At 38.9% G+C, this 19462-nt stretch overlaps 1 protein-coding gene across 2 annotated transcripts in view; it reads right to left on the bottom strand.

Moving 5' to 3' along the window:
* The window catches only part of LOC131813534 (phospholipid-transporting ATPase IB-like), a 249604-nt gene that overhangs the window by 216770 nt on the left and 13372 nt on the right, over positions 1–19462 (bottom strand). For both annotated transcript variants that reach the window (XM_059143871.1, XM_059143873.1), the window contains exons 2-6: positions 16143–16287; positions 6408–6507; positions 2226–2324; positions 823–868; positions 150–190 (exon numbers count right to left, since the gene is read on the bottom strand). In XM_059143871.1, the coding sequence (XP_058999854.1) occupies positions 150–190; positions 823–868; positions 2226–2324; positions 6408–6507; positions 16143–16243 (387 nt within the window). In that variant the 5' untranslated portion in view covers positions 16244–16287. The remainder of the gene's footprint in view (positions 1–149; positions 191–822; positions 869–2225; positions 2325–6407; positions 6508–16142; positions 16288–19462) is intronic.

Here is a 19462-nt window from a genome sequence, read left to right as displayed (position 1 = left end):
TGAGCAAATTAGTTATTCTCTTTGGTCCTCTACTTCCTTCTTCATCTACAAAATAGGATAATATGATAGTTCTTGAAGACATGTTTTAGAGATAAAAATCTGTAACTCTCAATATGGGAGGTGATTACTCACTTAAAATACATTCTTACCTCTTTCCACATAATCGTCTTCCATGTATTCTCTCTTAACACTGGAAAACATAGAGTTGTGTATTAACTGTAACAATTGAATTAGGTAAAGTCCAAAATAATAAGAGATATTTTTCAAAAAAACTAAATGTGTTTCTTTATAAATTATTGTCTTCACTAATTAAACCTTGAAATAAACTGGAAAGAGATGTAAACTGTGTTCACATGCACTGAACCAAAATAGAACAATATGATATAATGTAACTTAACATAAGAATAGATGACTATTATGTAAAGTTATGTTAAGTTACTCCTGATCCTAGAGAGAAAACAGTTTGCTAAGATACTGGCTGATGGCCTGAAAAGCAAAGTTATATATTTCTAATCAATTACAAAGTTAGCACATATTGAAATTAGGACTGAGAGAGACTATGTAACACCCAGATCTTTTTTATTGACATAAGAATTGCTCATATCCCAAATATTCCAATTTCCCATCTTTTTTCATTTATTTTATTCTAATTAACATAATTGATGATTCTCACATATAGGAAACAGTTTCCTGATGGTGGTTGTTCTTTGCTTCCTATATTTCTTTAAATAACAAAATGTTATGAAACACAGCTTATGTATCTGGTCAATTTAGATATTTTTTTATAGTGAAAGGGAATAAAAGCTTCATCTGATATCTTACCTATCACCGTCTTTGTGTTAACTAATTTGTCTGCCATGTGTCGTTTCTGTTATAGAAAAAAATTAATTATGTCAAAAGTTCAAAGTGAGTAATTCACATCATAACACAAGTCATAGTAGGCCCAGGAAAGAATAGAGGCAGCGAACCTAATTGTAATGGGTTTGGGGCTTTTTGTTTTGTTTTGTTTTAGGGGGTTTGTTTTTTTTGTATGTTTTTTGGCCATAACTGATTTCAATTTTGTTTTACCCCTATCAGCTCTCTAAATTGAGATGTGATCTAATGGAGGAAGCACAGCATAGTGGTTAAGTATGTGACCGCTAGAGATGGCCTGTCTTGGTTGACATTCCAACTCTACCTCCTATGAATGCAGCGATGTCAGGTCACAGGTCACTAACCAGAATGTGCCTCAATTTAAATAAATACACATACATGCCCATGTAAATATATACAATACAGTGCCTCCTACATAGTGAAGTGTTACTTAAAATGTCAGCATATTATGTATGGCTTTCAATGACCATCCTTCTAGTTAAACACATAATTAGCAATCTTGAATTATGCCCCAGTTTAGCTCAAGCCTTTTGATTAAGTTTGAAAAATTCTTTCATAGTATAAAGCCATCAAAAGACCAGCAACCAAATAGATTTTACTGATGACCTATCTTTACAAGATATGGAGGAATGAGGCAGAAACATAGGAATAACAATAGCTACCAATTTTGGAAAATGAACATTAGGATTGTGAGTGAGGAAAAAGGGGATCCTACTAGAGAGAGCCCAGGTGTAGCAGGTACGGTCGAACCAATAGAAAACAATACTAAATCTCTCTCTTTTCCTTTACTGCTAAAATCTGTAGGCTCGTGTGAAATTGTATCTGTGAGGATACCCAGGTGGCTCAGTCAATTAAGCATCTGCCTTTGGGTCAGGTCATGAACTCAGGGCCCTGGGATGTAGTCCTGCACCGGGCTCCTTTGCTCAGCGGGGAGCCTGCTGCCCGCACTGCCCACTCTGCCCTCTCGGCCCTCCCCCTGCTTATGCTCTTTCTCTAACAAATAGATAAACTCTTGGGAAAAAAAATGTATCTGTGATAAGGTTAAAGGAGAAATGAAGTCACTGCACAATTCCTGACCTTTTTAGCCAGTTAGGATTTTCTGTTGCATTAAATCCTCAAAGATACATCTTATGACCGCAATTAAAACCTACTGGTTTCTCAAACACACACACACACACACACACACACACACACACACACTTTAAGATTTGAAACCTTAAAACTTTGGTTTTTCACATCAACTACAGATTTTAAAAATTACACTAGTTCCAACAAGAAGCTTGAAAACAACAACTATGTCTCTTCTATTCAAGGCAACAGTTTTGAGAACATTTCACTAATAGTGAACTTACATAATCTTCTACAATCTCTTTAATGCCTGAAACCATAAGAATAATCACCAACGGCAAGAGAGTTGTATATTTTCCCGTCGGAGACACATCTGGAATTTGCTGCAGAAACAATCAGAGTTACACCGTGAATCTTATGATGAATCTTATATTTTGCTTGATACTAAAAGTCAGACTACTAGTAGCATATGTGGGACATAAGAACAACACACGCTGTTAAATAAAAAGAGGAAGGAGAGTTTTAGCATATCAAAACCCTCCCTGAAGCATGAGACTAAACATTACATTATGGAAAATCCACCAGAGCGACTGCTTAACACTTGGGTCATTATGTCATCTTTCCAGTACAATGCATTTACCACATTTCGAAGAGAATAGTTCAAAACTTAAATGTCTAAAATAGCATCCCTTCAAAATAGTTAAATCCAAAAGGTCAGTTAACTGAACCTTCTTTTTGAGGCACCAGAGAAATTTTGGGGAGAAGCTGGAGAATAATATTTCTCTTAATTTCCTATGGAGACAACTCTAGGTCTACCCCCCACTGTTTAAAATAGGAGAAATAAAGTAGGGACCCTGGGTGGCTCAGTCAGGTGTCTGACTCTCGATTTCGGCTCAGGCCATGATCTCAGTGTTGTGAGATTGAGCCCTGTGGGGCTCCGCACTGAGCATGGAGCCTCCCTTAGATTCCTTCTCCCACTCTGCCCCTCCCCACTCCCCCACTCACCCTTGCTCATAATCTCTAAATAAGTAAATAAACAAACAGGATATGAGAAATAAAGTGATAAAGAGGCTGTGACAGCTTCTTGATGGAGGAAAGGGTAGGTAAGGTCCTAGATTGTACTGTTTATAGTTTTCCAGATTTAGACCAGTTTTTAGGCTTATGTTTCCAAACCTGAGCCTGTGTGTACTCTCTATGCTGCCTTATTTCCTGCTTGCTTATTATTTGTTCCTATAGCAAAACAGTGTCTATTTTGAAACTCTCAATAATTCTTATAATTACTTTAAAAGCATTCTAAGGGGGTGGCAGTTCAATGGCCCAGTGGGTTAAGCATCTGCCTTTGGCTCAGATCATGATCTCAGGTCCTGGGATCGAGTCCCAGTAGGGCTCCCTGCTCAGTGAGGAGCCTGCTTCTCCCTCTTCTGCCCCCACTTCCCTGCTCATGTTCTCTCTCTCTCTCTCTCTCTCTCTCTCTCAAGTAAATAAAGGAAATCTTTAAAAAATAATAATAAAATTAAATCAAAATAAATAAAATAAAATAAAAACAATTTGAGAACCAGAGGAAAAAGGGGAGAAATTTTAGGATTGCTTAGGCTATCAGTTAAATCTGCCTTTCAGATAATTCCTATCTGTCCCTCTTCTCCATCTCACTGCAGTGCACCTCCAAGCCAGTCTTGTCGCTCACAGGCCTCTCTCTGTCTCTTCCTTGGTTAAGCCTAACAAGAGCTGGTCTCTTCACTCCAGCTCCTGACTGTCACTGCCTTTTTCCTATCCCTCGAACACAGTCCAAGCTTCTGAATGTAGCACTAAGCTTCTTATATCCTGATCTCACCTGACATTTTCAGATTCTTTACTACTCTACACTCCAAACAAAATGTTTCCTGTTTCCAGGTCACGTCATACACTAGAAAAAAATTTCATACTTGCTAAATTTTCACAATTCAAAATATATAAAATGTTCTCAAAGAAAATTTTACCTCTTCCCTTCCCCTCTTTGGTCCCTGGTTCTTATAAAAGGCAACCAGTGCCTCCTGTTTTCATGCCTTTTCTCACACAGTCTCCTGTGGCTGAAAGGCCTTTTCTTCCACTGTCCCTCTGCTTACTGATAGACTCCTCCTCCTCTAATCTTTAGCTCAAATGTCATCTTAATACTTCATAAATATTTCTTAAAGTATTTGTATGTTAAGACTACCAGCTCTCCATGGGGCTGCCTGGGTGGCTCAGTTACTTAAGCATCTGCCTTTGGCTCAGGTCATGATCTCAGGGTCCTGTGATCAAGTCCCACGTCGGGCTCCTTGCTCAGCAGGAACCCTGCTTCTCTCTCTCCCTCTGCTGCTTCCCCTGCTTGTGTTCTTGCTTTCTCTCTCTCTCTCTCTGACAAATAAATATTTAAAAAAAAAAAAAAAGTACTACCAGTTCTCCAAAGGTAGGAACTATGTCTGAACATTCATCCTTGAGTTAATTCCATGCACAGATTTTGCTACACACTTATATGACCTCTATAAATGTTCACTAATGCCAGTGGTAGAGCATTTGACTGCAAATGCTCACTAATACCAATCTTCTGTTTAAGTTAAATTCAACCAGTTCATTAAATTCTTATCCCAAAGCTTGGCCATTTTGAAGGCACTGTTTCTATTCGCAAGGAATTTACAGTTTTCCAGGAAAAATAAAATCAATTATAATGTATAGCACCGATCATTGCTACAGAAGATAAAGATGGGGGAACTCAGCATGGAGTGTGGCATTTCGTGATGTTTGAAGGAAGGAGATTTTGAAATGTGCCTTTAAGAGAATGGATAGAGTATAACCAGATGAATGCCTTCTGGGTTAGGTAACAGAATGAACCAAGGTCTAGAGCTAGGAAGAAAATTGGGGAATTGTGAGGAGATTTGCCTCTTGGATTGTGTTACACTGTAGGATTCATAATGCAAACAAGGCTGAATAAACAGGCGCAAACTAAATTATGGAAAGCCTTGAATTTAACTGTTTTTGAAAAGATGTTATTCCTAAAAGAGGGAAAGCTTTAGATATTGGTCTTGGCAATGATTTCTCGGCGAGGATGCCAAAAACACAGGTAACAAAAGCAAAAATAGACAAGGGGGACCACATCAAACTGAAAAGCTTCTGCACAGCAAGGAGAACCATCAACAAAATGAAAAGGCAACCTACAGAATAAGAGAAATTATTTGAAGCCCCCCCTTACCTGATATAAGGAACTTCAACTCAATGAGTAAAATAGTAGTAATAATAATAATCCAATAAAATGGGCAAAGGACCTGAAGAGACATTTCTCTGAAAACAGCCTGCAAATGGCTAAGAGGTACAAGAAAGGTGCTCAACATCACACTAATCATCAAATGAAACTCCAGACTACAGCGAGAGTGAGACATCACCTCACACAAGTTAAGATGGCTGCTAGAAAACACAAAAAAAAATAACAAGAAATAACAAGTGTTCATGAGGATGTGAAAGGATTGGAACCCTTGTACACTTCCAGTGGGAATAGAAAATGGTGCTGCTATTACAGAAAAATAATATGAAGATTTTTCAAAAAATTAAAAATAGAACTACCATATGGCTCAGGAATCTCACTTCTAGGTATTTATCCAAGAGTTGAAATCAGGATCTTGGAGACATAGCAGCACTCCCACATTCATAGCAGAACCATAGCCAAGTATGGGAACAACTTCATTATCTGTTGGTGGATGACTGGATAAAGAAAGTGTGGCATATATACAATGGAATATTATTCAGGCTTTAAAAAGATGGAAATCCCGCCACATGTAATAACATGGAGGAACCTTGAGGACATTATGCCAAGCAAAATGAGCCAGGCACAGACGGCAAATCCAGCATAAGACCACTTATGAGACATCTAACATAGATTCATGGACTCGGAGAGTAAAATGATGGTGTCAGGGGCTGGAGAGAGGGAGAGATGAGGAGTTGTTATTCAATGACCATAAAGTTTCAGTTATGCAAAATTAATAAGTTCTAGAGATCTGCTGTACAACAGATGTCTATGGGGAACACTGCTGTATCGTACACTTAAAATCGTTAAGGGGGTAGATCTCACATTAACAGTTTTTACTGAAATACAAAAAAAAGAAGAAAAAAATTAGCTATTTTAAACTAGCATCTGGACTTTCTTTAAACTATTCCTTTAAATATATTAAAATTATCCTATCATGGAGGTGGCATAAATTATAAAATGCAGTCCAATAATATCGCATTAGTGATCTAAATCAGGAAGAACTGTGGACCAATTCATACATTAGGCATCAACATATTTTTCAGCCCCCAAATGGGAGTTTCAGTGTCTTAATGAGTATTGTAAGGAGAGAGTTCTCTTCTTACAGTGTTTGAGTTTATTCTCTACATCAAATTCTTAATTCAGATAAATAAGATTCTAGTATTTTCTTTACTAAAAAGCTTAATCTAATAATGTGTTCAGAAATAATTACCTGCAATATAGTAATGAATAGGAAGAAAGCATTAGCAGCTTTGCTAAACTGCAGGTACAGATATCGAGGAAGAAATGACCAAATGCTGTACTTGGCTGTGCTGTAGGTAAGAAGAAAAATACCATTAGCAGCTAACACTGGAAAGGAAAACCCAGAAGTGGATCAAATATTGTTATAGAACACTCTTTCCTAAAGATTTTTTGCCATTTTTAAAAACATTTATTATTTTCTGAAAACAATGTTGGGATAAAGAAAGAATTTTTCCCATTTCAGGAACTAAGTACTATGAATACAGGACATAAGCAAGATGTATTCCACATTTTCTAATGGCCTGTAATTCTTGTAACAGAACTTCTAAACATTCATCCTATAGTTCAAGGATAATAAAAGTTACCAATTTTTCTCCCTTCTCTCCCTCAGAAGTTCTTTATCATTAAAAGTTATCTTAAATCCATCAATCTTCCCAAATGCCTAAGCCATATTATGGACAAAGAAAAACACCTCAGGGGTGTTTCTTGTTTTCTAATGAATCTACTACATTTTAAAATCATAAAGACCAGGAGTTTGGGGAAGACAGCAGAATAGGAAGATCTGGAGTTCAACTTGTCTCACAAACACACCAAGATAACAGCTCCATCACAAAAGCCACACCAAAAAGGGCAGGAGGGGCAGAGTTGCAGTTGGGAACCAAGTTCTCTGCACAACTAACCAGAAACAGGTCCCCATACAGGGACCCCCAGACTTGGGGGACCCATCCAGATGAGTCCCCAAAAATCTGGCTTGGATCAGGGCTTCAATCCAAGAGCTGTACAATTCAGCATGCATAACTGTGGGAGAGCCAGAGAGTGAGGGAAAGCTGAGTCCTTGCCCTTAAAGAGCGAGTATACTAAACACAGCCTAAGACCCAACACAGAAGCAACAGTATGAAAAGCACATGGAGTATACAGGAAGGAGATTTATTTACTAATGTTAGAACATGTGCTGGAGGAGCAGGAACCTGCATGAGATTTTTTTCTAGGAACAAGCATGCTAGTGGAGGCCATTTCCTCTTTCCCTTCCACAGCCTAGATAGCCAGATGTTTGTGGGAGCCAGAAATATTCTTCATTTACCTTGCTATCATTAGGGTGCCCCACCCTCACATTCCCCTAGGTACCTTCCCCATCCAACCTTCTTGATTCCTCAGCAGGCATCCTACCAAAACATCTCCCATCCCACTACACCCAGCAAACAACTCCCACAGGGACTAGCACACTTCTAAGTGACTCCTGCTCTGGAGATAAAAGAGATAAGCCCACTTTCCAACATGCACACAATTTCTGTAGCCAGGCCTCTTAGCCAGCTATGCAGAAGGAAAGCCCTGCCCTACTGTGCACCTGCAGCTCTGGCAGTGAGGCTATTTGCAAACAGCTAGGCCACAATAGTCACAGACAGATCTCTCCACATTGCAGGGGGCAAACCCTGTCCATTGCACAAACAGAAGGAAAAATAGGTCATTGAAGCTAGCTGAACTAAGGGTAACTGAGACCCAACCGTAAGAGGAGGGTGCAAGCAGCCAAGGGCTGCTTGCACCTTTGCACACCCCTGGAGGATATGGCTCTGGTGACTAAGGGAGATTGCACTATAGGGCAGCACTCCTCTATAGAAGGCCACTACATTCACGTCCAGGAGATGTAATCAACTTCCTTAATACACAGAAGGTGACACAGAGAGTTAGACAAAATGAGGAGACAGAAGAATATGTCACAAATGAAAGAATGAGACAAAAATCACAGGAAAAGACCAAAATAAAACAAAAATAATATGCCTGGTTAAAAAAAAAATTCAGAGTAATGATCATAAAGATACTCATAGGACTTGAGAAAAGAGTGGATGAACTCAGTGAGTACTTCAACAAAGAGACAGAAAATACAAAAAACCAGTGAGAGCTGAAGAATTCAATAACAGAAATGAAAAATACATTAGAGGGAGCCACAAGCAGGTTAGAGGATGCAGAACAGATTGGCAGTCTCAAAGACAGGATAATGGAAAGCAACCAAGCTGAACAGCAAAAAGAAAAATCTATAATAAAAAATGAGACTAGGATAAGGGAATTCTGTGGTATCATCAAGTGTAACAACATTTACATCATAGGGATCCTAGAAAAGAGAAAGAGAAGGGGGCAAAAAGTTTATTTGAAGAAATAATAGCTGAAAATAACTCTAATCTGAGGACATCAAGATATAGAAAGCAGAAAGACTCCCTAACAACATGAACCCAAGGATATCCACACCACGACATACAATAATTAAAATGCCAAAGAGTAATGATAAAGAGATAATTATTTTTAAAGCAAGAGAAAGTAGAGTTATATAAAAGGGAAACCCCCATAAAGCTATAAGAGGACTTTTCAGCAGAAACCACAGGCTAAAAGGAGGTAACATCATATACACAGGACACTAAAAGGGAAAAAAACAAAAAACAAAAAACCTACAACTAAGAATATTCTATGTAGCAAGTTTACTATTCAGAAGAGAAAAAGAGGTAAGGAGTTTCCCAGACAAACAAAATTCAAAGGAGTTCATCACCACTAAAGTAGACTTACAAGAAATGTGTAAGAAAACTATTTAAGTGGAAAGAAAAGGCCATAATTAGAAGAAAATTATGAAAGGAAAAAATTCCACAGGTAAAAGCAAACATAGTAAAGGTAGATTAATCACTTATAAAGTGACTATGAAAGTTAAAAGAAAAAAGTAGTGGGGGACCTGGGTAGATCAGTTGGTTAAGTGTTGGACTGTGACTCAAGTCATGACTTCAGGGTCCTGGTATTGAGCCCCACGTCAGGCTCCCCAAGCAGCAGGGAGTCTGCTTCTCTCTCTCTCTCTCTCTGCCCCTCCCTCTCTCTGCTCTCTCCCTCTCTCAAATAAATAAAGTCTTTATTAAAAAGAGACAAAAGGGGAACCTTGGTGGCTCAGTGGGTTAAAGCCTCTGCCTTTGGCTCAGGTCATGATCCCAGGGTCCTGGGATCGAGCCCTGCATCTGGCTCTCTGCTTGACAGGGAGCCTGCTTTCTCCTCTCTCTCTCTACCTGTCTCTCGGCCTACTTGTCTGTCAAATAAATAAATAAAATCTTTAAAAAGAGAGAGAGAGACAAAAGTAGCAAAATTATCTACAAACTGGTTAAAATAAAAAGACAAAATATGACATCATATACATAAAACATGTGCAGGGGGAGTAAAAATTTAGTGCCTTTAGAAGGTGTTTGAGCTCAAGTGACTATCAACTTAACATAGGCTGCTACATACATAAGATGTCATATATATGATCCTGATGGTAACCATAGATCAAAAACCTATAATAGTTACACAAAAAATAAAGAGAAAGAAATCCAAGTATAACACTAAAGAAAGACATCAAACCATAGGGAAAGAGAGCAAGAAAAGAAGAAAGGAACAGAGAAGAACTACAAAAACAACCAGAAACAATTGACAAAATGGCCATAAGTAAATACCTATCAATAATTAAATGTAAATGGACTAAATGTTCAAATCAAAATATATAGGGTCCTGAATAAATAAGAACAGACTCATCTGTAAGTTGCTTATAAGACACTCACTTCAGACCTAAAGACACATACATACTGAATGTGAAGAGATGAAAAAACATACCAAGAAAATGGAAGCTTAAAAAACAAAAACAAACAAACCTAGGTTAGCAATATTTATATCAGACTAAATAGACCTTAAAACAAAAACTATAGCAAGAAACAAAACACAATACACCATATAATGATAAAGGGATTAATCCAACAAGAGGATGTAACAATTTTAAATATCTATGCGCTCAACATTGGAGCACCTAGACACAAAAAGCAAACATTAACAGTAATAAAGGAAAAAACTGATAATAATACAACTAATAGCACAGGACTTCCACTCTCCACTTACATCAATAGATGAGTGATCCAGACAGAAAAATCAACAAGGAAACAGTAGCTGTGAACCAGATTAGACTACATGGACCTAATAGATATAAACAGGATATTCCATCCAAAACAGCAGAATACACATTTTCTTTTCACGTGCACATGGAACAGTCTCTAGAGTAGACCATATGTTGGGCCACAAAACAAGTCTCAGTAAATTTAGAAGATTAAAGTAATATCAAGCATCTTTTCTGACCAAAATGATATGAAACTGGAAATCAATTACAAAAAGCAAACTGAAAAACACAAGAATGGGGTATCTGGGTGGCTTAGTCAGTTACTCATCTGCCTTCAGCTCAGGTCATGATCCCAGGGTCCTGGGATAGAGCCCTCAGCAGGGAGCCTGCTTCTCCCTCTCCCCCTCCTTCCCACCCATGCTCATGCTGTCAAATAAATAAATAAAATCTTTAAAAAACAAAAAAACAAGCAAGCAAACAAAATACCCCACAAGCACATGGAGGCTAAATAACATGTACCTAATCAATGAAGAAATCGAAAAATACATGGAGGCAGATGAAATTGAAAACACAATGGTCCCAAATATTTGGAACACAGTAAGGAAGGAAGTTTCTAATAAGGGAGTTTATAGTGATACAAGCTTACTTCAAGAAGTTTAAAAAAAAAATCTCAAGCAACAAACCTTATACCTAAAGGAACTAGAAAAAGAAGAAAGAGTGAAGTCCAAAGCTCATAGAAGGAAGGAGACAATAAATATTAGAGTGTAAATAAATAAAATGAGACTAAAATATTAAAAGAAGATAAATGAAACCAAGAACTGGTTCTTTAAGAAAGATAAAAATTGATACATTCTAACCAGAGTCATCAAAGAAAAAATAACTTAAATAAATAAAATCAGAAATGAAGGAGGAGAAATAGCCAACACCACAGAAATACAAAAGATTGTAAAAGAATATTATGAAAAGATTATATGCCAAAAATTGGACAACCTAAAAGAAATGGATAAATTCCTAGAAACATACAATATTCTAAAACTGAAGCAGAAAGAAATAGAAAATTTGAACACAGAGATTACTAATATTGAAATTGAATTGGTAAGCAAAAAACTCCAAATAAGCAAAAGTCCAGGAGCATATAGCTCCACAGGTGAATTTTACCAAACTTTTGTACATAGTCTTCTCAAACTATTCCAAAAAAAAAAAAGGAAAGGAAAGAAAGAAAGAAGAAGGAAAACTTTCAAATTCATTCTACAAGGCCAGCATTACCTAATAACAAAACCAGATAAAGACACTGCAAAAAAGAAAATGACAGGCCAATATCCCGGATGAGAATAGATTAAAAAATCCTCAACAAAATATCACCAAACGGAATCCAACAACACATTAAAAAAATCGTTCACCAGGATCAAGTAAGATTTACTCCAGACATGGTTCCATATGTGCAAATCAATTAGTGTGATATATCACATCAATAAGAAAAAGGATAAAAACATATGATCATCCTAATAGATGCAGAAAAAGCAGTTGACAAAATAAAACATCCATTCTTTTTTTTTTAAATTTTTTGTTTATAAACATATATTTTTATCCCCAGGGGTACAGGTCTGTGAATCACCAGGTTTACACACTTCACAGCACTCACCAAAGCATATACCCTCCCCAATGTCCATAATCCCACCCCCTTCTCCCAAACCCCCTCCCCCCAGCAACCTCAGTTTGTTTTGTGAGATTAAGAGTCACTTATGGTTTGTCTCCCTCCCAATCCCAACTTGTTTCATTTATTCTTCTCCTACCCACTTAAGCCCCCATGTTGCATCACCACTTACTCATATCAGGGAGATCATATGATAGTTGTCTTTCTCTGCTTGACTTATTTCACTAAGCATGATACGCTCTAGTTCCATCCATGTTTTCGCAAATGGCAAGATTTCATTTCTTTTGATGGCTGCATAGTATTCCACTGTGTATATATACCACATCGTCTTGATCCATTCATCTGTTGATGGACATCTAGGTTCTTTCCATAGTTTGGCTATTGTGGACATTGCTGCTATAAACATTCGGGTGCACGTGCCCCTTTGGATCACTACGTTTGTATCTTTAGGGTAAATACCCAATAGTGCAATTGCTGGGTCATAGGGCAGTTCTATTTTCAACATTTTGAGGAACCTCCATGCTGTTTTCCAGAGTGGCTGCACCAGCTTGCATTCCCAATCTCTATGCTACCTAAAGCAATCTACACATTTAATGCAATTCCTATCAAAGTAACATCCATCTTTTTCAAAGAAATGGAACAAATAATTCTAAAATTTATATGGAACCAGAAAAGACCTCGAATAGCCAAAGGGATATTGAAAAAGAAAGCCAACGTTGGTGGCATCACAATTCCGGACTTCAAGCTCTATTACAAACCTGTCATCATCAAGACAGCATGGTACTGGCACAAAAACAGACACATAGATCAATGCAACAGAATAGAGAACCCAGAAATAGACCCTCAACTCTACAGTCAACTAATCTTCGAAAAAGCAGGAAAGAATGTCCAATGGAAAAAAGACAGCCTCTTCAATAAATGGTGCTGGGAAAACTGGACAGCCACATGCAGAAAAATGAAATTGGACCATTTCCTTACACCACACACGAAAATAGACTCAAAATGGATGAAGGACCTCAATGTGCGAAAGGAATCCATCAAAATCCTTGAGGAAAACACAGGCAACCTCTTCGACCTCAGCAGCAGCAACGTCTTCCTAGAAACAACGCCAAAGGCAAGGGAAGCAAGGGCAAAAATGAACTATTGGGATTTCATCAAGATCAAAAGCTTTTGCACAGCAAAGGAAACAGTTAACAAAACCAAAAGACAACTGACAGAATGGGAGAAGATATTTGCAAACGACATATCAGATAAAGGACTAGTGTCCAGAATCTATAAAGAGCTTAGCAAACTCAACACCCAAAGAACAAATAATCCAATCAAGAAATGGGCAGAAGACATGAACAGACATTTCTGCAAAGAAGACATCCTGATAGCCAACAGACACATGAAAAAGTGCTCCATATCACTCGGCATCAGGGAAATACAAATCAAAACCACAATGAGATATCACCTCACACCAGTCAGAATGGCTAAAATCAACAAGTCAGGAAATGACAGATGCTGGCGAGGATGCAGAGAAAGGGGAACCCTCCTACACTGTTGGTGGGTATAACATCCATTCTTGATATAAACTCTCAACAAAATAGGTTCAGAGGAAACATACCACAACACACTAAAGGTTTTATATGAAAAACCCACAACCAACACTATACTCAACAGTGAAAAACTGACAGCTTTTCCTCTAAGATCAAAAACAAGAAATGGTTGTCCATTCTCACCAATTTTATTCAAAATACTACTGCAAGTACTAGACACAGCTATCGGGGGGAAAAAAAGAGGAAAGAAAAGGTATCCAAATTGATAAGGAAGAAGAAAAACTGTCACTATTTGCAGATGACATACCATATATGAAAAACCCTTAAAGCTCCACCAAAGCACTATTAGAACTGAGAAATGAATTTAGTAATGTTGCAGAATACAAAATTCATATACAGAAATCTGTTGTGTTTCTATACCCTAATAATGAAGTTGCAAAAAGAGAAATCAAGAAAAAAAATCCCATTCACAATTGCACCAAAAAATAATAAAATACCTAGGAATAAGCTTAACCAAGGAGGTGAAAGACCTCTACTCTGAAAACTATGAAACACTGATGAAAGACACTGAAGATGACACAAACAAATAGCAAGATATTTCATGCTCAAGGATTGGAAGAATTAACATTTTTAAATGTCCATACTACCCAAAGCAATCTATAGATTTAATGCAATAGTTATCAAAACACCAATATTTTTCACAGAACTAGAACAAATTGTCTTCAAATTGTATGAAGCCACAGAAGACCCCAAATAGCCAAAGCAATCTTGAGAAAGAAGAACAAAGCTAGACATATCTGAGTCCCAGATTTCAAGATTTCCAATAAAGCTGCAGTAATCAGAGCGGTATGGTACTGGCACAAAAATAGACACATAGATTAATAGAACAGAATCAGAGCCCAGAAATAAAACCACAAATATGATCACTTAATCTATGACATAGGAGATAAGAATAGATAATGGGGAAGACAGTTTCTTTAAGAAATGGTACTCAGAAAACTGACAGCTGAAGGCAAAAGAATAATGAAACTGGACCCCTTTCTTACACTATACACACACAAAAAAAAACCCTCAAAATAGTTTAAAGATCTAAATGTGAGACCTGAAATAATAAAACTCCTCAGAGACCACATAAGCAGTTGTTTCTTTGGTATAGGATATAGAAACATTTTTCTAGATACATCTTCTCTGGCAAGAGAAACAAAAGCAAAATTAAACTATCAGGACTACACTAAAATAAAAAGCTTCTGAACAGTGAAAGAAACCACAAACCAAACAAATAGGCACTCTACTGAGTGAGAGAAGTATTTGCAAATGATATATCCAATTAAGAGATTAACATCCAAAATATATTTAGAACTTATTCAACTTAACACTTCCCCACAATCAAACTGATTAAAAAGGCCAAAGGACCTAAATAGACAATTTTCCAAAGAAGGCCAGAAAGATGCTCAACATCACTCATCATCAGGGAAATGCAAATTAAAACCACAATGAAATATCACCTTACACGTGTCAGAATGGCTAAAATAAAACAAAACACAAATAACAAGGATGTGGAGGAAAAGGAACACTTGAACATTGTTCCTAGGAATGCAGATTGGGGCAGCCAATCTGTGGAAAACTGAATGGAGGGTCCTTGAAAAATTAAAAATATAATTACCATATGATCTCCTAATTCACTTTGGATATTTACCCAAAGAAAACAAAAACCCAAATTCACAAAACATATGCACACCTATATTTACACCTACATTTACTGCAGCATTATTTACTATAGCCAAGATATGGAAGCAACCCAAAGTGTCCATCCATAGTTCAACAGGTAAAGATGTAATGCATATATACAACAGAATATTACTCAGAGACTCAAATGCAGCGAATGAACTGGTGGTTGTCAGAGGGACGGGAGTTGGGGGGGTGTTGTGTGAAATAGGTAAAGGGGATTAAGAGTACAGTTCTCTTGATGAGCACTGAGTAATGTATAAAACTGCTGAATCACTATATTGTAATCCTAAAATTAATATACCACCGCATATTAATTAAACTTCAATTAAAAAAAAAAAAGGACACCTGGGTGGCTCAGTGGTTAAGCCTCTGCCTTTGGCTCAGGTCATGATCTCAGGGTCCTGGGATGGAGTACCAAATCGGGCTCTCTGCTCAGTAAGGAGCCTGCTTCCCCACCCCCCCTCTCTCTCTGCCTGCCTCTGCCTACGTGTGATCTCTGTCTGTCAAATAAATAAATACAATCTTAAAAAAAAAGAAAAGAAAGAAAGCTGATCCTCGATTCCCCAATATAGGATATTGGTGGGGAACTCAGCAGATCTGTGAGGTTCCACTGGAAAGCACTTTATCTTCCCGGTAGGTATTACTAGAGAGAGCTCCCAGATGGCAGTGTGCTGCATGGATGGTGTTGCCATGAACAGTGAGAGGAGAGGCCACCTCAGAGAAAGAACCCTTGAGGGTGAGATGACAACACAGCCTGTTGGTGGTGAACCTGAGAGTCAAATTTCTCAAGGTCTAGACAAGTGTTAAAGCCTGAAGCATCCACACCACGTATATTTTGCAGGTGAGGACCCCACCTTCTTCCTCCTTCCTTATCTCCCAGCCACACACCCTTCTCACCTGATACAGTTTTTGCAGAAACTGTTCCTAAGGGGTTCATTGAGGTAAATGGTGCGGACTTTGGATGCATCGGATTCTTGCAGAGATTGTTGCCAGCCCATCTCTTCCTCCACCTTCTGACAGCCCAGAGGGAAATGGGCAGCTCCTGCAGCAAGAAGGCACAGGGATGTTACTCGGAAATGCAAATGAAGTCAGGCTCTAGGGAAAGGAGGAAGCGCGCTGTGTGTTCTGGACAGGCATTTCAGCCTCAGTGAGTCTCCTGGAGGCCGACTGCTTTCTTAGCCCCCAGCTCCTCATCTGCCCAATCCACTTCTCCAGGGATCGGATCCCCTAGACCTCCCCTGCCACCCTGCACTGAAGGGGCAATGCTAGTTCCCTCAGCTCCAGCTGCATCCCCTCCCCAGCCCCAGAGGCTCTGGGTGGGCACGGACATTCTGCCCAGGGAGGAGACTGGGAACCAAGCAGTGATAGAGAAGACCCAGCAGCTGAGCTCAGAAAGAGAAGAGGGGAGGGGAGAGGGCAAAGAGGGCTGCAGGAGGAGGCAAGGAGAGGCTTGGCTGAAGAGCAGTAGTTCCCTGACCAGAGGGCAGCCCCTGGCCTTAACATTCCCCTCAGTTTGACTAAGGTTTTTTTTAGGTATTTTTTAAGATTTAAGATTAAGTTTTAAATTAAGATTAAGAGAGTGTGAGAGACAGCATGCGAGGGGAGAAGTTCAGAGGGAGAAAGTCAGAGACTCCCCGTGGAGCTGGGAGCCCAATGTGGGACTCGATCCTGGGACTCAATCCTGGGACTTGATCCTGGAACTCTAGGATCATGACCTGAGCCGAAGGCAGCACTCAACCAACTAAGCCACCCAGGTGTCCTGAGTTTGACTAATTTTAAACGGATGTCTTATCCATAGACCCCTGAACTCCCTTTCCTTTTTGCTAACATTAAACATTTGCCTTAGAATACCTAATCGTAAATTCTTGCTCTACTCCCTTTGAAATGTATATAAATATCCTTCAAAGCCCCTTGCCAGCTTTAAGATCCAGGGAATGTCTTTCTCAAGGACCTGGGATGTCTCTGAAATGTAACATCAGAGAAAATCTCCATGGTAAGGTAGGGGTCTACCTTCAGAGGGTGCCTTGTGCCAAGTATAAAAGCCCCTCCTGTCATGAAGACAAGAGAAAATGTACTTATTCTTTGGACAAAGCCATTTAGCAGACACAAGTTGCCAGTGACAATCCCCACCTTCCCCACAGACCTCTTATAAACTCTGTCTTTTGTTTCACCTGAGGGGAGTTCAACTTCTCTCCCCAATTGCCACAGTCTTAAATAAAGTCTTCCTTGCCTGGTTAACCTTGCCCAGACAAGGTGTGCTTTGATATCTCCTAACCCAAAAATGAATGAGATTTTTGATCAACGGGCCACGGAAAGTCCCATTTGTTTCTGACGAGAAATAGAGGCTCACTGGGCCTCAACGGTAACAAGCATCTTTATACCAGAGTAAACACACTCAAGTTTTCTCAGACTTGCAAAAAGTCCTGTCGTGCAGGATTGATGCGGATATGCAGGTCCTGAAGTAAAGGAGCTTTCCCACCATCATTTAGGTTTAATTTAGCTCTTTCTCTTCAAGCATTTCCTGGACAACCCATTCATGTGTAAGGGTGAAGAAACGGAAGGTGAGTAATAGTTAACTAAGAGCTGCAGGCGATCACCTGACTAGAGACCTGGGAGCTTCAAGGCTACCTGCTCACCTGCTACCTGAGGTAAGAGGGCTGGTGAGCACATATCCTAGATTTAAGGCCTAAGCTGATGTCCCAGCTCACCCACGAGGTGCCTCCCACTACACCAACGGGTCTCTCCAGCCATGAGCTTGTCTGTTAGAGTGGCTCCCTTAAGTTGAGTAATGGTAAAAAATGAGCCAACATAGAATCTATGAAAAAGCAATGTAGCCATTTGCCAAAAAATGGCAAAGTATAAGGAAAAAGAGACAAAGGAAATACCTGTTTGCACCTCAAAAGAACTGTTACAAAACAGAGAAAATACATTTCCTATAAAAGAAATTAAATATGGCCATTTCATAACTCTTTTTCATAAAAGAGTTCAAAAGAAGAAACACAAAATTATTCGTTAACATGATATTGAAACTGTGGAGGAATTTTATTTAAAGATATTATTTATTTGACAGACAGAGATCACAAGGAGGCAGAGAGGCAGGCAGAGAGAGGAAGGGAAGCAGACTCCCTGGCCAAGCAGAGACCCCAATGCAGGGCTCGTCCCAGGACCCCGAAACCACAACCCAAGCCGAAGGCAAAGGCTCAACCCACTAAGCCACCCAGGTGCCCCAACTGCGGAGGAATTTTTAATGTGACCTGAAAGAACTCAGAAAAGAAAGAAAAGAGACGGATCCCTGGATGGCTCAGTCCGTAAGTGTCTGCCTTCAGCTCAGGTCATGATCCCAGGGTCCTGGGATAGAGCCCCGCTTTGGGGTCTTGCTCAGCAGAAGGCTCCCGCTCCCTGCTCCCAAGCTTTTGCCCTTTCTCCATGTGTCTCTCTCTGTCAAATAAATAAATAAAATCTTTAAAAAAAAAAAAAACTGGTAAAGTAGATCTTTCTTTATTGAGAGCATGATTATGAAAGATCAGACAGAAAATAAATGCCAAGACATTTCTTGACAAAGTTTATTGGACTTTAACAATAATGAAAAAATCACTATTAGACAAATCAAATCACTTTCGAGGGTCGGAAAAAGAGGGAATGAATACTGGGGCCACACTCAGATGTTGCCACTGAAATATTCAAACTAGAAGCAGGAGACCAAGGTATCCTATCAAGAAATGAATGAAAAGCTGAAAAACGAGATGTAGAAAGCAGTGACTTATCTGGATATAAAAATAAGGCTTTAGATAATGGTAGCCCATCTTATTGTAACCAAAGTTCTGAAATAGCTTCAAATGCTGACTTGCAAGGGAAAAAAAGCTTTTTAAATTCATTAGGCAAGATAATAGCTATTATCAAGTCAAATTTTAATCAAAAACAAAAATCAAGAGAGTAGGCAAAAAATTCAAAAAGCATTTTTTTCCTGAAGAAATTTGCCAATTAATACTAAAGTTAGCTGTGGGGGAACAGGGGGCATATAAATCAAGGCTCAGGTTGTGCCCAAGATGGAGACTCTGGGAAAATCCCATAGTCACACAGATTCGCCTCAGGATCAGAGTGAAGTAGAAAGAATGCTGCGCCATTATCCATTCAACCACTCCCACAGGGCTTTCGGGAAAGTTGCCTTGGTATCATTCTGAGGAAGGAGAGAAAGAAAGAGACAGAGACAGAGAGAG

This window comes from Mustela lutreola, chromosome 13 (genome assembly GCF_030435805.1).
Source record: "Mustela lutreola isolate mMusLut2 chromosome 13, mMusLut2.pri, whole genome shotgun sequence".
Taxonomy (NCBI): domain Eukaryota; kingdom Metazoa; phylum Chordata; class Mammalia; order Carnivora; family Mustelidae; genus Mustela; species Mustela lutreola.
This window is presented reverse-complemented; position numbering and strand designations above follow the sequence as displayed.